Source organism: Carcharodon carcharias, assembly GCF_017639515.1.
Source record: "Carcharodon carcharias isolate sCarCar2 chromosome 27 unlocalized genomic scaffold, sCarCar2.pri SUPER_27_unloc_2, whole genome shotgun sequence".
Lineage (NCBI taxonomy): Eukaryota > Metazoa > Chordata > Chondrichthyes > Lamniformes > Lamnidae > Carcharodon > Carcharodon carcharias.
The window spans coordinates 415,816-433,060 of record NW_024470635.1 but is presented as its reverse complement, the minus strand read 5'-3'; the positions used below and the strand labels follow the sequence as shown (position 1 = coordinate 433,060).

At 42.9% G+C, this 17,245-nt stretch overlaps 1 protein-coding gene across 1 annotated transcript in view; it reads right to left on the bottom strand.

Moving 5' to 3' along the window:
* Positions 1-379: 379 nt before the first annotated feature.
* LOC121273837 (zinc finger protein 850-like) overlaps positions 380-17,245 on the bottom strand; it is a 31,579-nt gene continuing 14,713 nt past the window's right edge. Inside the window, exons 2-3 of the mRNA XM_041180977.1 lie at positions 12,089-13,432; positions 380-450 (exon numbers count right to left, since the gene is read on the bottom strand). Coding sequence (XP_041036911.1) covers positions 405-450; positions 12,089-13,432 — 1,390 coding nt within the window. The 3' untranslated portion in view covers positions 380-404. The remainder of the gene's footprint in view (positions 451-12,088; positions 13,433-17,245) is intronic.

Genomic DNA, 17,245 nt, shown 5'->3' with positions numbered 1-17,245 from the left:
AACACCTCTGTGTTCTTTTGTCTGTGACATCTTTTGATTATCTGCTCCTATCACTGCTTGCTTGTGCCTACAACCACACCACCCCCCTCTACTTTTCTCCCACCACCCGACCCCCCACCTTAAACCAATTTATATTCACCCCTCTCCTTGGATTCATCCAGTTCTGTTGAAGGGTCATGAGGACTCGAAATGTCAACTCTTTTCTTCTCCGCCGATGCTGCCAGACCTGCTGAGTTAATAAAGCTTGAAACTTGCCTTTGGAGCTACCTTTGACATTTTTTTTCATTAAATTCTTTTGTCACTTGAGGACCCAATGGCAACCCGGGACTGTGTGACAATGAATATTGCTCCAGCAAACATCAATCGCTGTTGTCATCGGCTGAGGGAGTCATCTGTGTTTTGTTTCATTGTGTCATTTTGAGGGAGAAACGTGTCTCTGGTGGAAGAGGTCTGGAATGAGAATGAAAGGCAAAGGTGACATGGATAAACCAGGTTGTAATGTGCGCAAGCAGTTTCCTTGGTGGTCTAATGGTTAGGATTTAGCACTTTCACCCAGTCAGGGAATGAAGATCTATTGAACCTAGTGAAGTGAACTTGAGTTACTCCCTGATTGAAAACTGAAAACGCATATCAACTTGGACAGAATCAGTGGAGCGAAAACAGAAGCTTTGTATCAAAGCTGGAAATGTTACCCGTGCAATAGGTCGAAAAAAAAAACAGAGGTGAAGATAGGGAATGAGAGAAGGACTATGATAGGCTGCAAATCACTGACCATGGAGATGGTGGTGCAAGGGAAATTGCAGAGGTAATAGGGGAGGTTTTACTATTTACACCGACACAAATAACTCCCAGGTCTGGTTCCAAATCTCGTGTCAAATGATAAAAAAAATTCTCCCTGAATTTGCTCAGCCCCATGAAGTCAAAGCAGCTGAACACAAAGGAAGAAAGTGGATTTTGCTGGAATGGGTTGTAAGATGATAGAATGACTGTGAAGGCAGCAGCAGTGGGAGTGGAAATGAAACAATTATAGAAAGTTACAGCACAGAAACAGGCCATTCGGCCCATCATGCTGCTTTGAAAGAGCAGTTGTGATTGGTTGGTCAGGAGTGATATTTGTACCAGTTTGAACAGCAGGAAGAAAAATCTGTCCCATTCCCACATACATTTTTCACCATCATCCCTATAGTCAGTTTCTCTCTCATGCCTTGTAACCTATCACAGTCCTTTCCTTTTGTCCTCTTGTTCTCCTCCCTCCCCCTCTGGACTTGTTTTCCATCTGTTACATCTGACTTTTCCAGCTCTGATGAAAGATCATCCAGCTGGAAGGTTAACCCTGTTTCTCACTCCGCAAATGCAGCCAGACCTGGTTTCATTTAAAAGGAATTCCGATTCATTGTGACAGTTCACACAGCCGGAAGGAAGAGGTTTTCTCTGGCCGGTAATTGAACCTAGGCTGCAGCGATGAAAGTAGCAACTCCTCAGCATTAAATAATCTGACTTCCAGTGAAGCAGAGGGCAGTTTTCACTCATAAACCAGCAACTCTGATATAAACAAAGTGGGATGGAGAAAGACTCAGTTTGAGATGTGACACTGCCGGAGGAATGGAGAGCTGGAGATCACTCATGAAAGCAGCAAAGTTTAAAAGATGATGGTGCCCAGTGTGGGACTTTGACCCACTACCCTGAGTTTAAGAATCTAATGACCTACCAACTGAGCTAGCCGGGCATGCAGGTGCAGTGCTTCCTATACTGAAATACATGGAGACCAATACAGAAAATGCTGGAAAAACTCAGCAGGTCTGACAGCGTCTGTGGAGAGAGAGGCAGAGTCAACATTTCAAGTCCACATGACTCTTCTTCAGAGGCTCTTTTCATTGGGAACTGTCGGTGTGACATCAGTCATCTCAATTTCTTTGCTCCCCTCACCCAGTCTAACCTGTCCCCTTCACTACTTGCAAGCTCTGAAGAAGAGTCATCCAGACTCGAAACGTTAATTCTGTTTCTCTCCCTACAGACCTGCTGAGTTTTCCCAGCATTTTCTGTTTTTGTTTCAGATCCGCAGTATTTTGCTTTTATCTTGCATGGAGCCCAATGTTGATTTCCACCTGGGCCCCTAGCTTATTCTGAATTTCAAAGTGTAGAAGGTAATAGACCTACAAAAGGCCCAAGGTTGTAATGCATTCCTCTCTATCATCAATAACATCATTCACATCTTCCACTTCTTAGCTGCACCTCCTTCCAAACATTGCAAACTCCTCTTGTATTTTTCATCCTGACATTTTTCTTTGTAACATTTTAAGGTGAAGCTGCACAATTAAGTTTGTGATGGTAAAAATGTATTCACCCCCTCGGGGAACTGAACCACATTGACAGACAAGGAGGAACATAAACCGAGAGTAACAAATGCCTAAGGAGAGACAAACACCCAGAAAGCAAGGATGTCACCAGCTAGGCCAATTATTGTTCCATTTCAGACGGTGAATGTTTGTAGATGAACGGAAGTAAGAAAGAAGGAGGTGTTTGGATGGTTTTTTATTTCCTTTAACCAATAGTTAATTTCACTGACAGTTTGCTACAGTCAGGAGAAGGGGATTTGGCAGAATTCGAACCTGCTTGGGAAAACCCCCCAATGAATTGCGAATTCATCACTTTAACCACTTGGCCAAAACTACCAGATAACAGCTGTATGGCGTTTGTATAAAATAAAGAATGGATAGATACAGGGCATTTCAGAGGAAAAATGGTCTTTAGGTCTTTGCCATTGCCCCACCTTTTCCCTGTCACCCTATAATGTGCACTGCCTCTCCTCATTCTCCTGACCAAAATGGAACAATTCACTTTGGTAGACACAACATTTTCTGGAAGTGCCCCAAAGAACAAAACCTGCAAAACTTTAGCAGCGGCACGAGTTGAGCCGAAGTAACTAGACAGATTAGAACCTGAACTAGAGGCTGAGCCCACTGACAAATTTAAGTAATGGATTTTCCTCGTCCAAATAAACCATGACAGGAAGCTGCAGGAGAGAGTCAAACGGAGACTGGGAGATGTCCGTCTCATGGGAGTACAGTTCACAGTTATGTTCACCCCAGTGGGACATCTGTTTACTTCTGTTGGTGAGAACTTCACCATCTGCTGATTTCAGGGAGCAATTTTGGTGATAGTTGGACCAAGCACCCTCTCACCCACACACAGCCTGTAGATTTCTGTTGTAGCCAGGAGTATTCCGATTGCGGTGGTAGGAACTCAGAAAAGTTCTGGAAATAAGATTACCTTGGGCTCTGAGGTCAAGAGGCAAGAGAAAAAACAATAGTTTTCATATAGGTGGAGCAGGAAGAACCAGTGGTAGCTGGGGAAGTGGCAATGTGGTCACAACTTACACAAGGGTGGCCTGAAGGGCAGGTTTCAGAGATGTTTAAAGATTTTATATGCAAAAGAAAAATATATCCATGTGTGTAGGGATGACCAGGAAATGAGGTCAAAGTTTTAAGGGATACTGGGGCTAGTCAGTCCTTCATGGTATGGGATAGTGTTAACTGTTTTCCAGAAGGGTTATTGCAGGACAAATATTAATTAAGAGATTCCCATGGCGAAGTCAAACATAATTCATTGTGTAAGGAACATTTAAGAAGTGATTTGATTGTTGGGATCATAGAGAAATTGCCCTTTGCAAGGGTTCAATTTATTCCAGGGAATGGTATAGCTGGATCCCAGACATTCACTATGTCTACTGTAGTACAGCAGCCTGTTGAGACATAATCAGCAGAGGTTTTACAGCAAGAGCATCCTGGATTATTTCCAGATTGTATGGTGATGGGGGCCACAAATGCACAAGTTTTAACATGAAGAGGAGGAATCTAAAAGACAGGGGAGGATACTGAAATTCAGTTGGCTGAACAACTCTTTGAAAAGAAGAGGAAATGATTAAACGGGATGATGTTTAAGTGTTTAGTTCATTGAAGTTAGTGGGATTACAGTGGGAGGATCCAGACTAGAAGGCAACGTTAGACAAAAGGACAAAGGCTCCTAATGTTGTGGCTTGATTACCAAAAAAGTGAATGCAGTAACAAAGACAGATTCACATGCTATTCCACGATTGTAGGATTATATCGAGAAAGTGGGACAGTCAATGTTTATCACAGAAAATGCCTTGCTGCGAGGAGATTGGCAAGTACCCTCATTGGAAAGGGCAAATGAGTTATCAATGCAAAATAATGTCTTTGGTGTGAAAAACGCACCAGCAACATTTCAGAGACTAACAAACAAAATGATTGAGGGACTGAGCAATTGTGCTTTACATATTGATAACTTTGTGGTATTCAGTCAAACATGGGAGCAGCATTTACAACATTTAAAGGGACTGTTTGATCGACTGCAAGAAGCTAATTTGGTTGTAAATAAAATTGAATTTGCAAAAGTGCAAGTTACATATTTAGGCCACACTGTTGGAAATGGTCAAGTGGCCCCACAAGATGCAGAAGTTAAGGCTATTGTGGAATTCGCAGTGTCTGCAGCAAAGCAGTGAGTTTTGAGATTTCTAGGCATGAATAGATTTTATCAGAAACTCATGCTAAACTTCAGTGGTGTAGTTGCTCTGCTAACTGGATTGTTAGAACAGGAAATTTCAATGGGCACAGGAGTGTCAGAATGCATTTGACAGCTTGAAAGCTGTACTAACATATACACCTGTTCTCTCAGCATCTGATTATAGAAAGCAGTTTAAGTTGGCTATTGATGCCAGTGATGTGGGCGTTGGTGCTGTGTTACTGCAATAAGGTGAACAGGGGATTGAGAAGCTGATAGGACATTTCTCAAACAAGTTGAATGTACACTCGAAGAAGTATTCAACCATAGAGCTTGGTGTTAGCTTTGCACCATTTTGAAGTATATGGTGCAATTACTTCTGCAGAGACAGTTACATATAATCCTTTGATTGTGGCTTCAAAGCCACAATCCTTTGAAGTTTCTGAAAATGTTTCTGCCCAAAAATGCAAGACTGTTTCAGTGCAGTTTATTATTGCAACCGTTTAATTTACAAATTATACATGGACCAGAATATTTAATTGTGGATGCGTTGTCAAGAGTTTAAAACTCAAAAGAACTTGGATATTGTCAAATGGGTAATGGACTGGAACAAAAGACTTGTATATATTTTCACGGTTAATGCATGAACACTATAGTGTAATAGTCTTGTTTGTTTAGGTAAATGCAGTAAGGAATAAGAAATGTGGAATAAGGAATGTGTTGTAAAATGAAACCATATTTTTGGAACTATGATGGCTCATTTCCGCCAAGGGGGCATATGTGCAAAATGGATGTTTTTTTTTAAAATATTTTTTATGGAATATGGTATTATTCTATGAAAAATGCTGTGTGTGTGTGTGTGTGTGTGTGTGTGTGTGTGTTTGAATGATTTAATTAAGCTGGGCAGAGACAAGTTGCATGAAAATGATAGCGGTGTTAGTTTGGAGGTATAAATAAATATGTTAGATCCAGGCTTGCATGTTTTAGATAAGCTGTGAGTTTGTTTGAATATCAAAGGCAGCCAGAGATACAAAGAAACATGTTCGCATCTTGCAGGAGCTTCATAGGCAAATAGAAGTGGGGATATTGTATTTTCTTGGCCTGAAGGCAAAGACAAGATAGAGACATAAAAAAAATTATATTTGGAAGGATTTGAGTTTCAAAGAGATTTGAGAACAATGGAACCCGAGATGAAAGGGGAAAATTATATTTTAGTTACTCTGCTATGCCATTATTAAAGCTACAGTAACTTCCATAGAGTATTATTATTGGATTTTGTACAGTTAAACATCTAGAAGGGAGAGTTGCCTGGAAGGTGTTTACTTGTGGGTCTGGCAAAGTAGAGCATCTTTTTGGAGGAATCTGTTGTAACACTAGGTTTAACAGTGCAACTGTAATCTTGTGTGCTTAAGTTTTATTTTATTCTTGTTAATAAAGCTTTCACTTTTCATTTTTAAAATCCAACAAGTGTTACTGGACTTCTTGTTGCTGATCAGTATGATTTCCTCTCATTTTCAGAATACAAAAATAAAGGGTATGGCCAGGAAGCCAAGTTTGAAGTTTGAGAACATCAAAGCGTTTTAGATTCTGGGAAAGGAAACTATCAAAGGAAGGTTAAAAGCAATGGGTTTAAAACTAAAAGAGGAGAAATATATTTAAGGAAAGATTGAAAAATGTATGGAGTTATGGCCATGTGATATCTTGAAGAGTGGGCTGTGCGAAGACAGGCCTGTGAAAAAGAAGCCTCAGGCAACCCCAAGGAAGTGCCTGCTTGTTCCAGAGAGCAAGGTTTTGTTTCCAGCCTTGGACTTCCATTGTTGAGTGAGAGGGAGTGGCTTCTGAAATAGCTCCTTGAGAGCAACAGTGGAAGTCTTGCTGTAATATTACTGGATGTTTTATAGATTAAGAATATATCAGACAGTTGCCTGGAAAAGGGTGGTTATTTGTGAGTCTATCTAAGTAGAAATCTTTTGGGAAATGTTGTAAGACTAAATCTAACTGTTAAATTGTAATCTTGTGTTTTAAGTTTTCTTTTATTTTGTTAATAAATGCTTAATTTAATATTTAAAATCTCCCTAAAATGGTAGTGGAATCTTTTTACTTCTGACTTCAGTACACATACCTTCTCATAATAAAGAGAAATTGCAAAATTATTGTGATAACCTGACCAAGTTTTCCTTTGGGATTTGGTCAGCCAACAAATACCATATCAAAAGAATGTGTTTGTGTTTCAGTAGATCCACTTTGCTTTCAATTCTCTGCTGTCAGAACATTGGAAAGGTTCTTTATCAGTGTGAACAAGTTGATGTAAAGTGGGAGGACTGAATGAATCTCTCCCACATATGGAACAGTTTCTCCCCAGTATGGGAGTGCTGGTGGACACTGAGTTCACATGATCACCTGAACCCAGTCCCACAGCGAGAGCACCTAATCAATTTGTTGTCAAGGTGAACATGTTGATGGTACATCAGCTCCACAGAACATTTACAACACTCCTCACAAATCCAGATATTCAAAAGATCTTCAGTCAGTGTGAACTCACTGCTGTGTCAACAGCTTGGGTGAATCAGTGAATCCCTTCCCACACATGGAGCAGGTGAACGGATTCTCTCCAGTGTGAACCCGCTGTTGCGCAACGATTTCAGATGAAAACCTGAACCTCTTCCCACAGGAAGTGCAGCTGAATGATTTCTCCTCAGTGTGAATTCACTGATATAATGCTTGGTTGGCTGACAGAGTGAATCCCTTCCGGCATACAGAGCTAGTGAAAGGCTACTCCCCAGCGTGAACCTGCTGGTGTTTCAGCAGGTGGGAGGACATAGTGAATCACTTCCCATATTCAGAGCAGGTGAACAGTCTCTCTTTCTCCAAGGTAGCACTGCATCCGCAAACATTCACTCCCTCCACCACCGATGCACAGTGGCAGCAGTGTGTACCATCTACAAGATGCACTGCAGGAACCCACCAAGGTTCATTCGACAGCACCTTCCAAACCCACGACTGCTAACATCCGAGAAGGACAAGGACAGCAGGCTGATGGGAACACCTCCACCTGGAATCTTACCCCTAAGCCAATCACTATCTTGACTTGGAAATATATCACCATTCCTTCACTGTTGATGGGTGAAAATCCTGGAATTCCATCCCTAACAGCATTGTGGGTGTACCTATGCAACATGGACTGCAGTGGTTCAAGAAGGCAGCTCATTACCACCTTCTCAATGGAAATTAGGGATGGGAAATAAATGCTGACCTATGTAGCGGTGCCCACACCCCGTGAATGAATAAAATTAAATAATTCGCTGGTGTTCAGTGAGGTGGGATGACTGTCTGATCCTTTGTCCACGGTAATTGCAGCTGAAGGGCCTCTCCTTAGTGTGAACTGGCTGGTGTGACATGAGACAAGTTGACTGAGTAAATCCCTTCCCACACACAGAATGAATGAACGGCTTCTCCCCAGTGTGGTTGTGTTGATGAAATTGCAGCCAGGATGTATAATTGAATCCTGTCCTACAGTCCTCACTGTTTCTCCATGCAGCTGGTGTCCTTGTTTCTCTCCAGGTTGGAGAATCTGTGGAAACCTTGTCCACAAACAAAACCTGCACGCAGTTCATCACCACTGTGAATGGTGAGATTTTTTTTTCAGGGTGTGTAACTGGTGTAAATTCTTTCCACAGTCTGTGTACTGGAATACTCTCATTCGAATGCATATGTGTGTCTACTTGTGTCTGTGCTTCTCCAGTCAAATGGATGTTTGAAATCATTTCTAACTACAGAACAGAGAAACATTTCTCTTTCCACATTCAGAGTTCATTGATAAGAAATCCTGTTAAACCCAATGACTCTGTCAGGTCTTGATGTGATGATAGTTTGAGTTTCCTGTCTGTAAACCCTTCCCTTCAAATGCCCTGTAATATTGGGTTTTTTTTGTTATCACTGCAACTATTGGACATAAATTCATCGAATATTCTAGATTTTATGCAAGATATTTTCCTCCCTCAAGTTTTAAACTGCTGTTCCACACATTCTCCCTCCTCCCTGAGCTGAAACCCAAACCCATTATATCATCTCCACCATTTATTTCCTCCATTCCCAGATTTCTCCCTCCCTCAACACTGGCTGGATTCAGCTGTCCAGCCCCCGTATACAGGGTGAGATTGAAATCAATCATTTTCTCCCCTGGTCACAGGGACCCTGAAGCTCCGCCCACACTCTGTTGCATCACAAAGCTAGGCACGCATGCGCTCTACACCCCCCGGAACAAGATGGCAGCCATTAAACTGGGCTGTTCCTGGGTAAAAGGCCCGGAGTTGCAGATGGGGGAACAGCAAGCTTTTTGAGGGATTCATGGCCCACACCAGGCATTAATGAACTTTCCCCACCCACCTGCCAGTTCCCCTCCCCGCTGCCAACTCTTACTGGCTGCTGAGTGACAAACAAGCATCTTCCATCACCATTATTGAATATTATCTACTCCTACACATCACCTAGCATATGCAAAATTAATATATTAATAGCAGTAATTCATTTTATTATTTTTGTTGCGTTTTTAAAAAAATGTAATCATGTTTATCTAATTTTATTTCCAACTCAGAATCTTGGCCTCTATTCCTGTCTTCCCTCACCCCTTGAAGTCTATGTGACAGTGTAATGTTGACGACTGATGATTGACTTTTCTGGGAAAGAACAGGAAAAGAACTTAGAGGTCAGAAGACCAAGGGGTCAGCGAGTTCCAGAACAAATCATGGGGCTGGAGGGCTGGAACCTGAGGTGACCAGTTAAGTGAGTCATTGTGAAACCCTGATTATGTTCTGATCCCAGCTGTTGTTACAACTGGACAGTACTGATGCCAGGGTGGAACCCGGCTTCATAGATCCTAACTTTTACTTTTTGCTTTTATACGTGGAGAGTAGCTACTGAACAGAGTCACCAGAATCAGCTGATGAACTTCTAATGAAAGAATAAAACATTTATGAAACAAGAAAAGATGAACTATTTTATAATACTTCTTCACTCACAACTGTACATTTGTAGATATACACAGATTTGTAAGGATAACACAAATTACAAAAACTATCATGTCCTCTAATTTCCACAGTAAGTACACAATCCATGTAATCTGTGGTCAGACACACCAACTGAAACCAACCAACAGTTGCCACCTCAACCAGATGCTCTCATCAGCTTCCCTCAGAGCTTGACACACTGTGAGCCAACTGGTCTCACTGAATCCTGCCTTTCACACGGGTGTTTCCAATCTCCACTTTCCAAGAACTCGCTTTGAGACCTTCTCCCAAACAGACGGTTGCTGTCACATGCCTTTCACAAGGGTTCACCTCCAGCGTTTCGAACTCTCCTTCTGATGTTTCTCTCCCCTGGGTCACCATGCACATTCTTGCACACACTCTCTCTCATCGGCTCAGCTGTCAACACTACCACTGCCTCACATGCCCATAGCAAGGAGTTCAGACCTCCAGCCGTCTCTTTGGACTTTCTGGCCTCTGGATCCCTGCAGCTTTTCTTCCTTTTAAGTTTGAAGCTTGGAGTCATCCTCTGCTCCTCACTCTTTACTTCGCTTAACAGAACCTTTTCCAGGTTCCTGTCCTTCCATTGACTGGAAATTCTGTTGGGATCTTTGTTGCTCCACTGCCCTCGGTTTGGAGACATTCTTCTTTAGCTTGGGGCTTTCTATCTATCCCATTGCCTCCAATCTCTCTCTGGCAGCTACTTTCAACCAGCTTTGGTTTGGGGGCTGGCTATCTGTCCCTTCTAGGCTGTTCTTGCCTGGCAGCTGCTCCCAACTGAGTTCAAACTTCTTTCTCTTTAGTTTTTATCAAAGAGATAAGAAAGGAAGTTTCACAATGGCAAAGATCATAAATAAATAAAGCAAAGTTACTAAGTTTATTTTTCCATAAAGTGCTAGCCATAATGAGAACATCAAAGAGTTTTAGATTCTGGGAAAGGAAACTATCAAAGGAAGGTTAAAAGCAATGGGTTTAAAAATAAAAGAGGAGAAATATATTTAAGGAAAGATTGAAAGATGTATGGGGTTATGGCCATGTGATATCTTGAAGAGTGGGCTGTGCGAAGACAGGCCTGTGAAAAAGAAGCTTCAAGCAACCCCAAGGAAGTGCCTGCTTGTTGCAGAGAGCAAGGTTTTGTTTCCAGCCTTGGACTTCCATTGTTGAGTGAGAGGGAGTGGCTTCTGAAATAGCTCTTTTATAGCAACAGTGGGTGTCTTGCTGTAATATTACTGGATGTTTTATAGATTAAGAATATATCAGACAGTTGCCTGGAAAAGGGTGGTTATTTGTGAGTCTATCTAAGTAGAAATCTTTTGGGAAATGTTGTAAAACTAAATCTAACTGTTAAATTGTAATCTTGTGTTTTAAGTTTTCTTTTATTTTGTTAATAAATGCTTAATTTAATATTTAAAATCTCCCTAAAATGGTAGTGGAATCTTTTTACTTCTGACTTCAGTACACATACCTTCTCATAATAAAGAGAAATTGCAAAATTATTGTGATAACCTGACCAAGTTTTCCTTTGGGATTTGGTCAGCCAACAAATACCATATCAAAAGAATGTGTTTGTGTTTCAGTAGATCCATTTTGCTTTCAATTCTCTGCTGTCAGAACTTTGGAAAGGTTCTTTATCAGTGTGAACAAGTTGATGTAAAGTGGGAGGACTGAATGAATCTCTCCCACATATGGAACAGTTTCTCCCCAGTGTGGGAGCACTGGTGGATACTGAGTTCACATGATCACCTGAACCCAGTCCCACAGCGAGAGCACCTAATTGGTTTGTTGTCAATGAACATGTTAATGGTACATCAGCTCCACAGAACATTTACAACACTCCTCACAAATCCAGATATTCAAAAGATCTTCAGTCAGTGTGAACTCACTGCTGTGTCAACAGCTTGGGTGAATCAGTGAATCCCTTCCCACACATGGAGCAGGTGAATGACCTCTCCCCAATGTAAATTCACTGGTGTTGCAGCAGGATGGACAATCACCTGAACCTCTTCCCGTAGTGAGAGCAGATTAATGGAGTGGAACCAGAGTGAATGGACTGGTGGACCATCAGTGAATGTGGGTTTTTAAAGTTCTTGATGCACAATCTAAGCACTCAAACCCTATCTCTCCAGTATGAACCTGCTGGAGTGTATTGGAGGCTGGATGGAGTGAGATGTATCAGGGCTTGAGCAACAGGGAAGTTTAAAGGCAGTTTGTCCCGATGGGTTAGTGGAAGGGAGTGAAGCAGCAGAGGCAGCTGATCGGATTGTCACAATCTTAGTGACACAGAAGCTTCATGAGTTCCTCACACTTGTTGGAGGTGAGGATGGTGGAGACAGGGGAGAGGAAGAGCCCTTCAAAAGGAACTAACTTGTGTTAGAGTTATTAAAAAGACTGTGTACAGTATTTAAGCTGATCTATTTGATTTTATCCAGACTATTAACACTGAAAGTTGCGATGGAATTTTTTAAGATCAACTGAAACAGACCCCAATGAACCTGGATCAATCCTGGATGTGATCAACAGCAAAATCCAATGACTATAGTTACCTGTGAACTCGCTGGTGCCTCAGTAGGCTGGACGATTGAGTGAATCTCTTCCCACACTGTGAGCAGGTGAATGGTCTCTCCCCTGTGTGAGTTCGTTGGTGCACAGTGAGTTGAAAGGAATCCCTGAACCCAGTCCCACAGTGAGAGCACCTGAACGGTCTCTCGTCAGTGTGAATACGTTGATGAGCAATCAGGTTCCCGGAACTTTTGTAACACTTCCCGCAGTCTGGGCATTTGAAAGGTCGCTCCTCAGTGTGAACTCGCTGGTGTGTCAGCAGGATAGATGAATCAGTGAATCCCTTTCCACACTCAGAGCAGGTGAACGGTCTCTCCCCAGTGTGAACTCGCTGGTGTCTCAGTAGATACCGTGATTGCGTGAATCCCTTCCCACACACTAAGCACATGAATAGCTTCTCTCCAGCGTGAACTCGCTGGTGTCTCAGCAGAGTGGATGACTGAACGAATCCCTTCCCACACTGGGAGCAGGTGAACGGTCTCTCCCCAGTGTGAGTGCGCAGGTGGACAGTGAGTTCAGATGATCGCCTGAATCCAGTCCCACAGTGAAAGCACCTGAACGGTCTCTCCCCAGTGTGAGTTTGCTGGTGTTTAGTGAGGGCACACAATGTTTTGAACAGATTACCACAGCAAGAGCATCTGAATGGCCGCTCATCAGTGTGAACACGTTGATGGGTCATCAGTTCCCAGGAACTTTTAAAGCACTTCCCGCAGTCTGGGCATTTAAAAGGTCTCTTGTCAGTGTGAACTCGATGGTGTGTCAGCAGATGGGAGGGGGCAGTGAATCCCTTCCCACACTCGGAGCAGGTGAACGGCCTCTCCCCAGTGTGAGTGCGTTGGTGTGTCAGCAGGTTGGACGAATGTAAGAATCTCTTCCCACATTCGGAGCAAGTGAACAGTCTCTCCCCAGTGTGAATTCGCCGGTGTACAGTGAGTTGAGATGATGTCCTGAACCCAGTTCCGCAGTGAGAGCACCCGAATGGTTTCCCGTCAGTGTGAACACGTTGATGGGCATTCAGGCTCCCGGAACTTTTATAGCAGTTCCCGCAATCTGGGCATTTAAAAGGTCTCTCGTCAGTGTGAACACTCATGTGCCTCTGCAGGTGGGATAACTGAGTGAATCCCTTCCCACACTCAGAGCAGCTGAATGGCCTCTCCTCAGTGTGACTGCGCCGATGCTTTTCCAGGTCAGACGGGTATTTGAATCCCTTCCCACAATCCCCACATTTACACGGATTGTCTCCAGTGTGACTGCACTTGTGTTTCAACAGGTCAACTGATTGGCTGAAGCCTCGTCCACACGCAGAACACGTGTCCGGTTTCTCCCCACTGTGAACGGTGCTTTTTCCTTCCATGTTCAAAATCCAACAATGTTCAGTTTACGATAAGTTGGGGACTCTGTCAGGTCTGGATCCTGATGTGATGTTTGATTTAAGTTTCCTGACTGCAAATCCCCACCTACAAACACCCTGTGGAACAGAAAAAAAGGAAAGATAACCCATAAAAACACATAGGCGGGTTATGAAATTGAGCTGAATGAATCTGGGAATTTGTGCGGCCAGCACTAGGAAAAGTGACCATGAAACCTACTGGGTCATTGTAAAAACCCAACTGCTTCTGTCTGTCCTTCAGGGAAGGGAATTCATTGAGACTGCACTGGCTCTCTGAAAAAGCATTCTACCCAGCCGTACTCCCCTGCCTTATCCATCTAACCCAGCATATTCTCTCCTTCCAGGGAGCAATCCAATTCCCTTTTGAATATATCTCGATCAAACCTGCCTCCACCACCCTCTCAGGAAGTTCATTCCAGACTCCACCCAATCTCTGGGTGAAAAAAACTCCATGGATCACTTTTACTCATTTTGCCAATTATTTTGAATCTGTGTCCTTGGGTTCTTGAGTGGCGGCAGTTTCTCACTTTTCATCCTGTCCATACCCCTCAGGATCTTGAATACCTCTATCATGTCTCCTCTCAGCCTTCCTTTCTCCAAGGATACAGTCCCAACCTTTCCATCTGCCCTCATGACTGCAGTTCTTTTTCCCTGGAATAATTCTTGTGAATCTCCTCTCTACTCTCCCCACTGCCTTCACATCCTTCGTCAAGTATGGCATCCAGAACTGGAAAGAGTACTCCAGATGAGGCCTAACTAGTGTCTTACACAATTGTTTGCCCACAGATAAAACAACAAACAAACGTTCAGATTCTAATGAGTCGACCAATCCGATGCTTGGTTGAGTTTAATGCCTTCCAATCCTGCTGTTCTAATATGCTGTAAAAATAAGTCATCTCTGTCAGCCCACAATAGAAATTCAGAAGAGGCAGACATTTAAGTTTAAAAGCAAAATACTGCAGATGCTGGAAATCTGAAACAAAAACAAAACTGGTTGGAAAAACTCAGCAGGTCTGACAGCATCTGCAGAGAGGAGACAGTTAACGTTTCGAGTCTGAATGACTCTTCATTCTGATGAAGAGTCATTCGGACTCGAAACATTAACTGTGCTCCTCTCCGCAGAGTCTGTCAGACCTGCTGAGTTTTACCAGCTATTTTTATTTTTGTTTCAGACATTTAAGTTTGCTGTGTGTAAATTCTCCCCTTCTAACCCCCTGTAAAAAGAGTTTCCAAAATCCATCCCTGTTCGTCCAGGATAGAAATTCACAACATTCTCTCCTCCTGCTACCTGGGCCAGGATGACCGCGCATGCGCCCTGCTGCACATTGCCCCCTATAAAGACGGCGGCCGTTAACTCGGGCTTTTTAGCAGAAACGTGGCCCCGCAGTTGTCGCCCCGTTTTGGTGCAAGCACCGGACCCGTGGGTTCTTTTCCTGGGTCTTGACTCCTCCACTGGGTGTTTATAAAGCCTCACCACTTACTCCGCTGCAACCATTACCCTTCTAAAATCGGCTGTTTTCGCTCCGGCTGCAGACTCGAGATGACCACCTCCCTGTAGCTGTAACTCCAACACTGCACATGCGCCCTCCGCAGACTGCAGTGCGCATGCTCCATTCGCAACTCACCACTGCATCTGCGCAAAGGGCTCCTGAATCGAGGATGGGGCACATTCTATTTCGCCGCGAATGCTGGGAAAACGCCCCGCCATTCACATGTGATCTTGTTCAATATAAAATTGTAACTTATAGTCCAATTAGGATTCCATAGCTCCAAGATGCAAAATTATTGAAATAACTCATTCAGCAACCAAATTGCACAGGCACTTTAGTTTTATCCTGGGTGTAATTGACAGCAGAACAAACTCGTAAAGTTAGATTTGAATTCGCTGGAGTGTTAGCAGGTGAGGTGAACCAGTGATTTTTTTTTCCCCCCATGCACAGGACCGTGTCTTGCCAGTAGGGATGTGCGGATTGAGGAGAGGCAATACAAATATAAATTGCTGTGGGAGAAAGGTGGGTGTATGGAATTGGTTCAGTTGCTCTTCCACAGAGTCAGCACAGACACGATGATCTGAACGACTTATTTTGTGACCATCTCTGATTTGATATGAACATGTTTTCCCTAAGGAAGTGCTGTCAGTCACAGACGAGTGTTGAGGGCAATGGTTCTGACTTCCATTGGGGTTTCCCCAATGTTGGCTTGCTGACTGCGGTTCTCGGTTTTCCCGATTTTAACCAGGTGCCAACAGAATTAGTTATCAGGTAAACAGAATGAAATAAAAAGTCCCATGCTTTCTTATTTCCATTCTCTGCAAGCAGTCACGAAATCTGCAGACAGAAGTTGAACAAAACTGAGCCAGTTTGGTGACATCTTTTTTTCCTGCGTGTTTGTCTCTCCTCAACCCTCTCTCACTCTTGGTGTATATGTCTCTGTTTGCTCTGCTGTGTGTGACGATGTGGTATCAGTTCACCATTTTTGCCAATCCACACTTTACTCACCTTAGTTCTGTGGCTTCATGTTAAAATCATAGAGAGAAAATAAAAGTAGATTTCAAAGATTGAAGAACAATTTTCTTTCTGTATTTTGGAGTGGGGACTGTTCAGCTACTAAGCGTCTGTATGCTACAAAGTGGAGGATGATTGAAATTTTTACTGAGCAACATTTAAACAGACAGACACCGAGTTCCTATGGTGGAGTTGTTAAGGCAATGGACATTTCTAGAGAATGAATTTTTAAATACAAATAGTCCAAACTGAAATCTCTCGGACATTAGGAACTGTATTTCTTCTGGAAGCTGTTCCACATGTGACATTTGCAGCTCTGATGTGAAACGTCAACTCTCACTCCACTGATTCAGGCGGAGGTGTTGTGCATTTCAGTTTTCAATCAATAAGTAATTCATGCTTGTTTTGGCAGTTTGTACCAGATCAATAAGTCTTCATTTCCTGACCGGGAAACGAGCCTGGGCCACGGCAGCACAAAGGCCGAATCCTCACCTCTAAATCACGAGGAAAGCTGTCGAGAGCTCTTGCAACGTGCTTGATCTACACCACATTTTCCATTTTTTTCAGACATTTTCATCAGAGACAAGTTTCTCCTCCAGAATTTTATATTTAACTCGAACACAAACGACAGCTTCAGCCAATGACACCCACTGTTTTTAAGGGTGAGCTGCAGTGAAGGATTGGCACCAATAAACTGTCGTTCAACTGGTCTGGTTCCAAATCCCGTGCTAGAAATAAAAGTAAGCTCTTGGAATTTGATATTGCTCAGTGTCTTGACTTCAAAAGCGTCGGATAGAATGTAAGAAAGTACATTCCTCCTAGTGTGCAATAAAATGTCAGAATGACTGTGAAAGAAGCAACAGTAATGCTGGGAAATATAAAATTAAGGACAGTTATAGCAAACAAAGAGGCCATTCCGCCTGGCCTTGCTGCTTTCAAAGACCAGTTGTGATTGATTGGTCAGGAGTGATATTGGTATTAGTGTAAACAGTGGGCAGTAAAATCTCCCACATAACTACGGCAGACATTCATCACAGAAAGCAACTGAGATGCATCAAATTCTGCCACTTTCATGTTGCATATTTCAACTCCCTGTTCTGCATCTCAGACATTTCCAGGTCGATCAAGTATCATTCATGTGGAATGTTATCCTGTTCCTCGGTCCACTGATTATGGAAGACTTACTGTAAGTAGATACCAGCAACTGGCTCCATAGCTCAGTTGTTAGAGCACTAGCCCTATAAGCC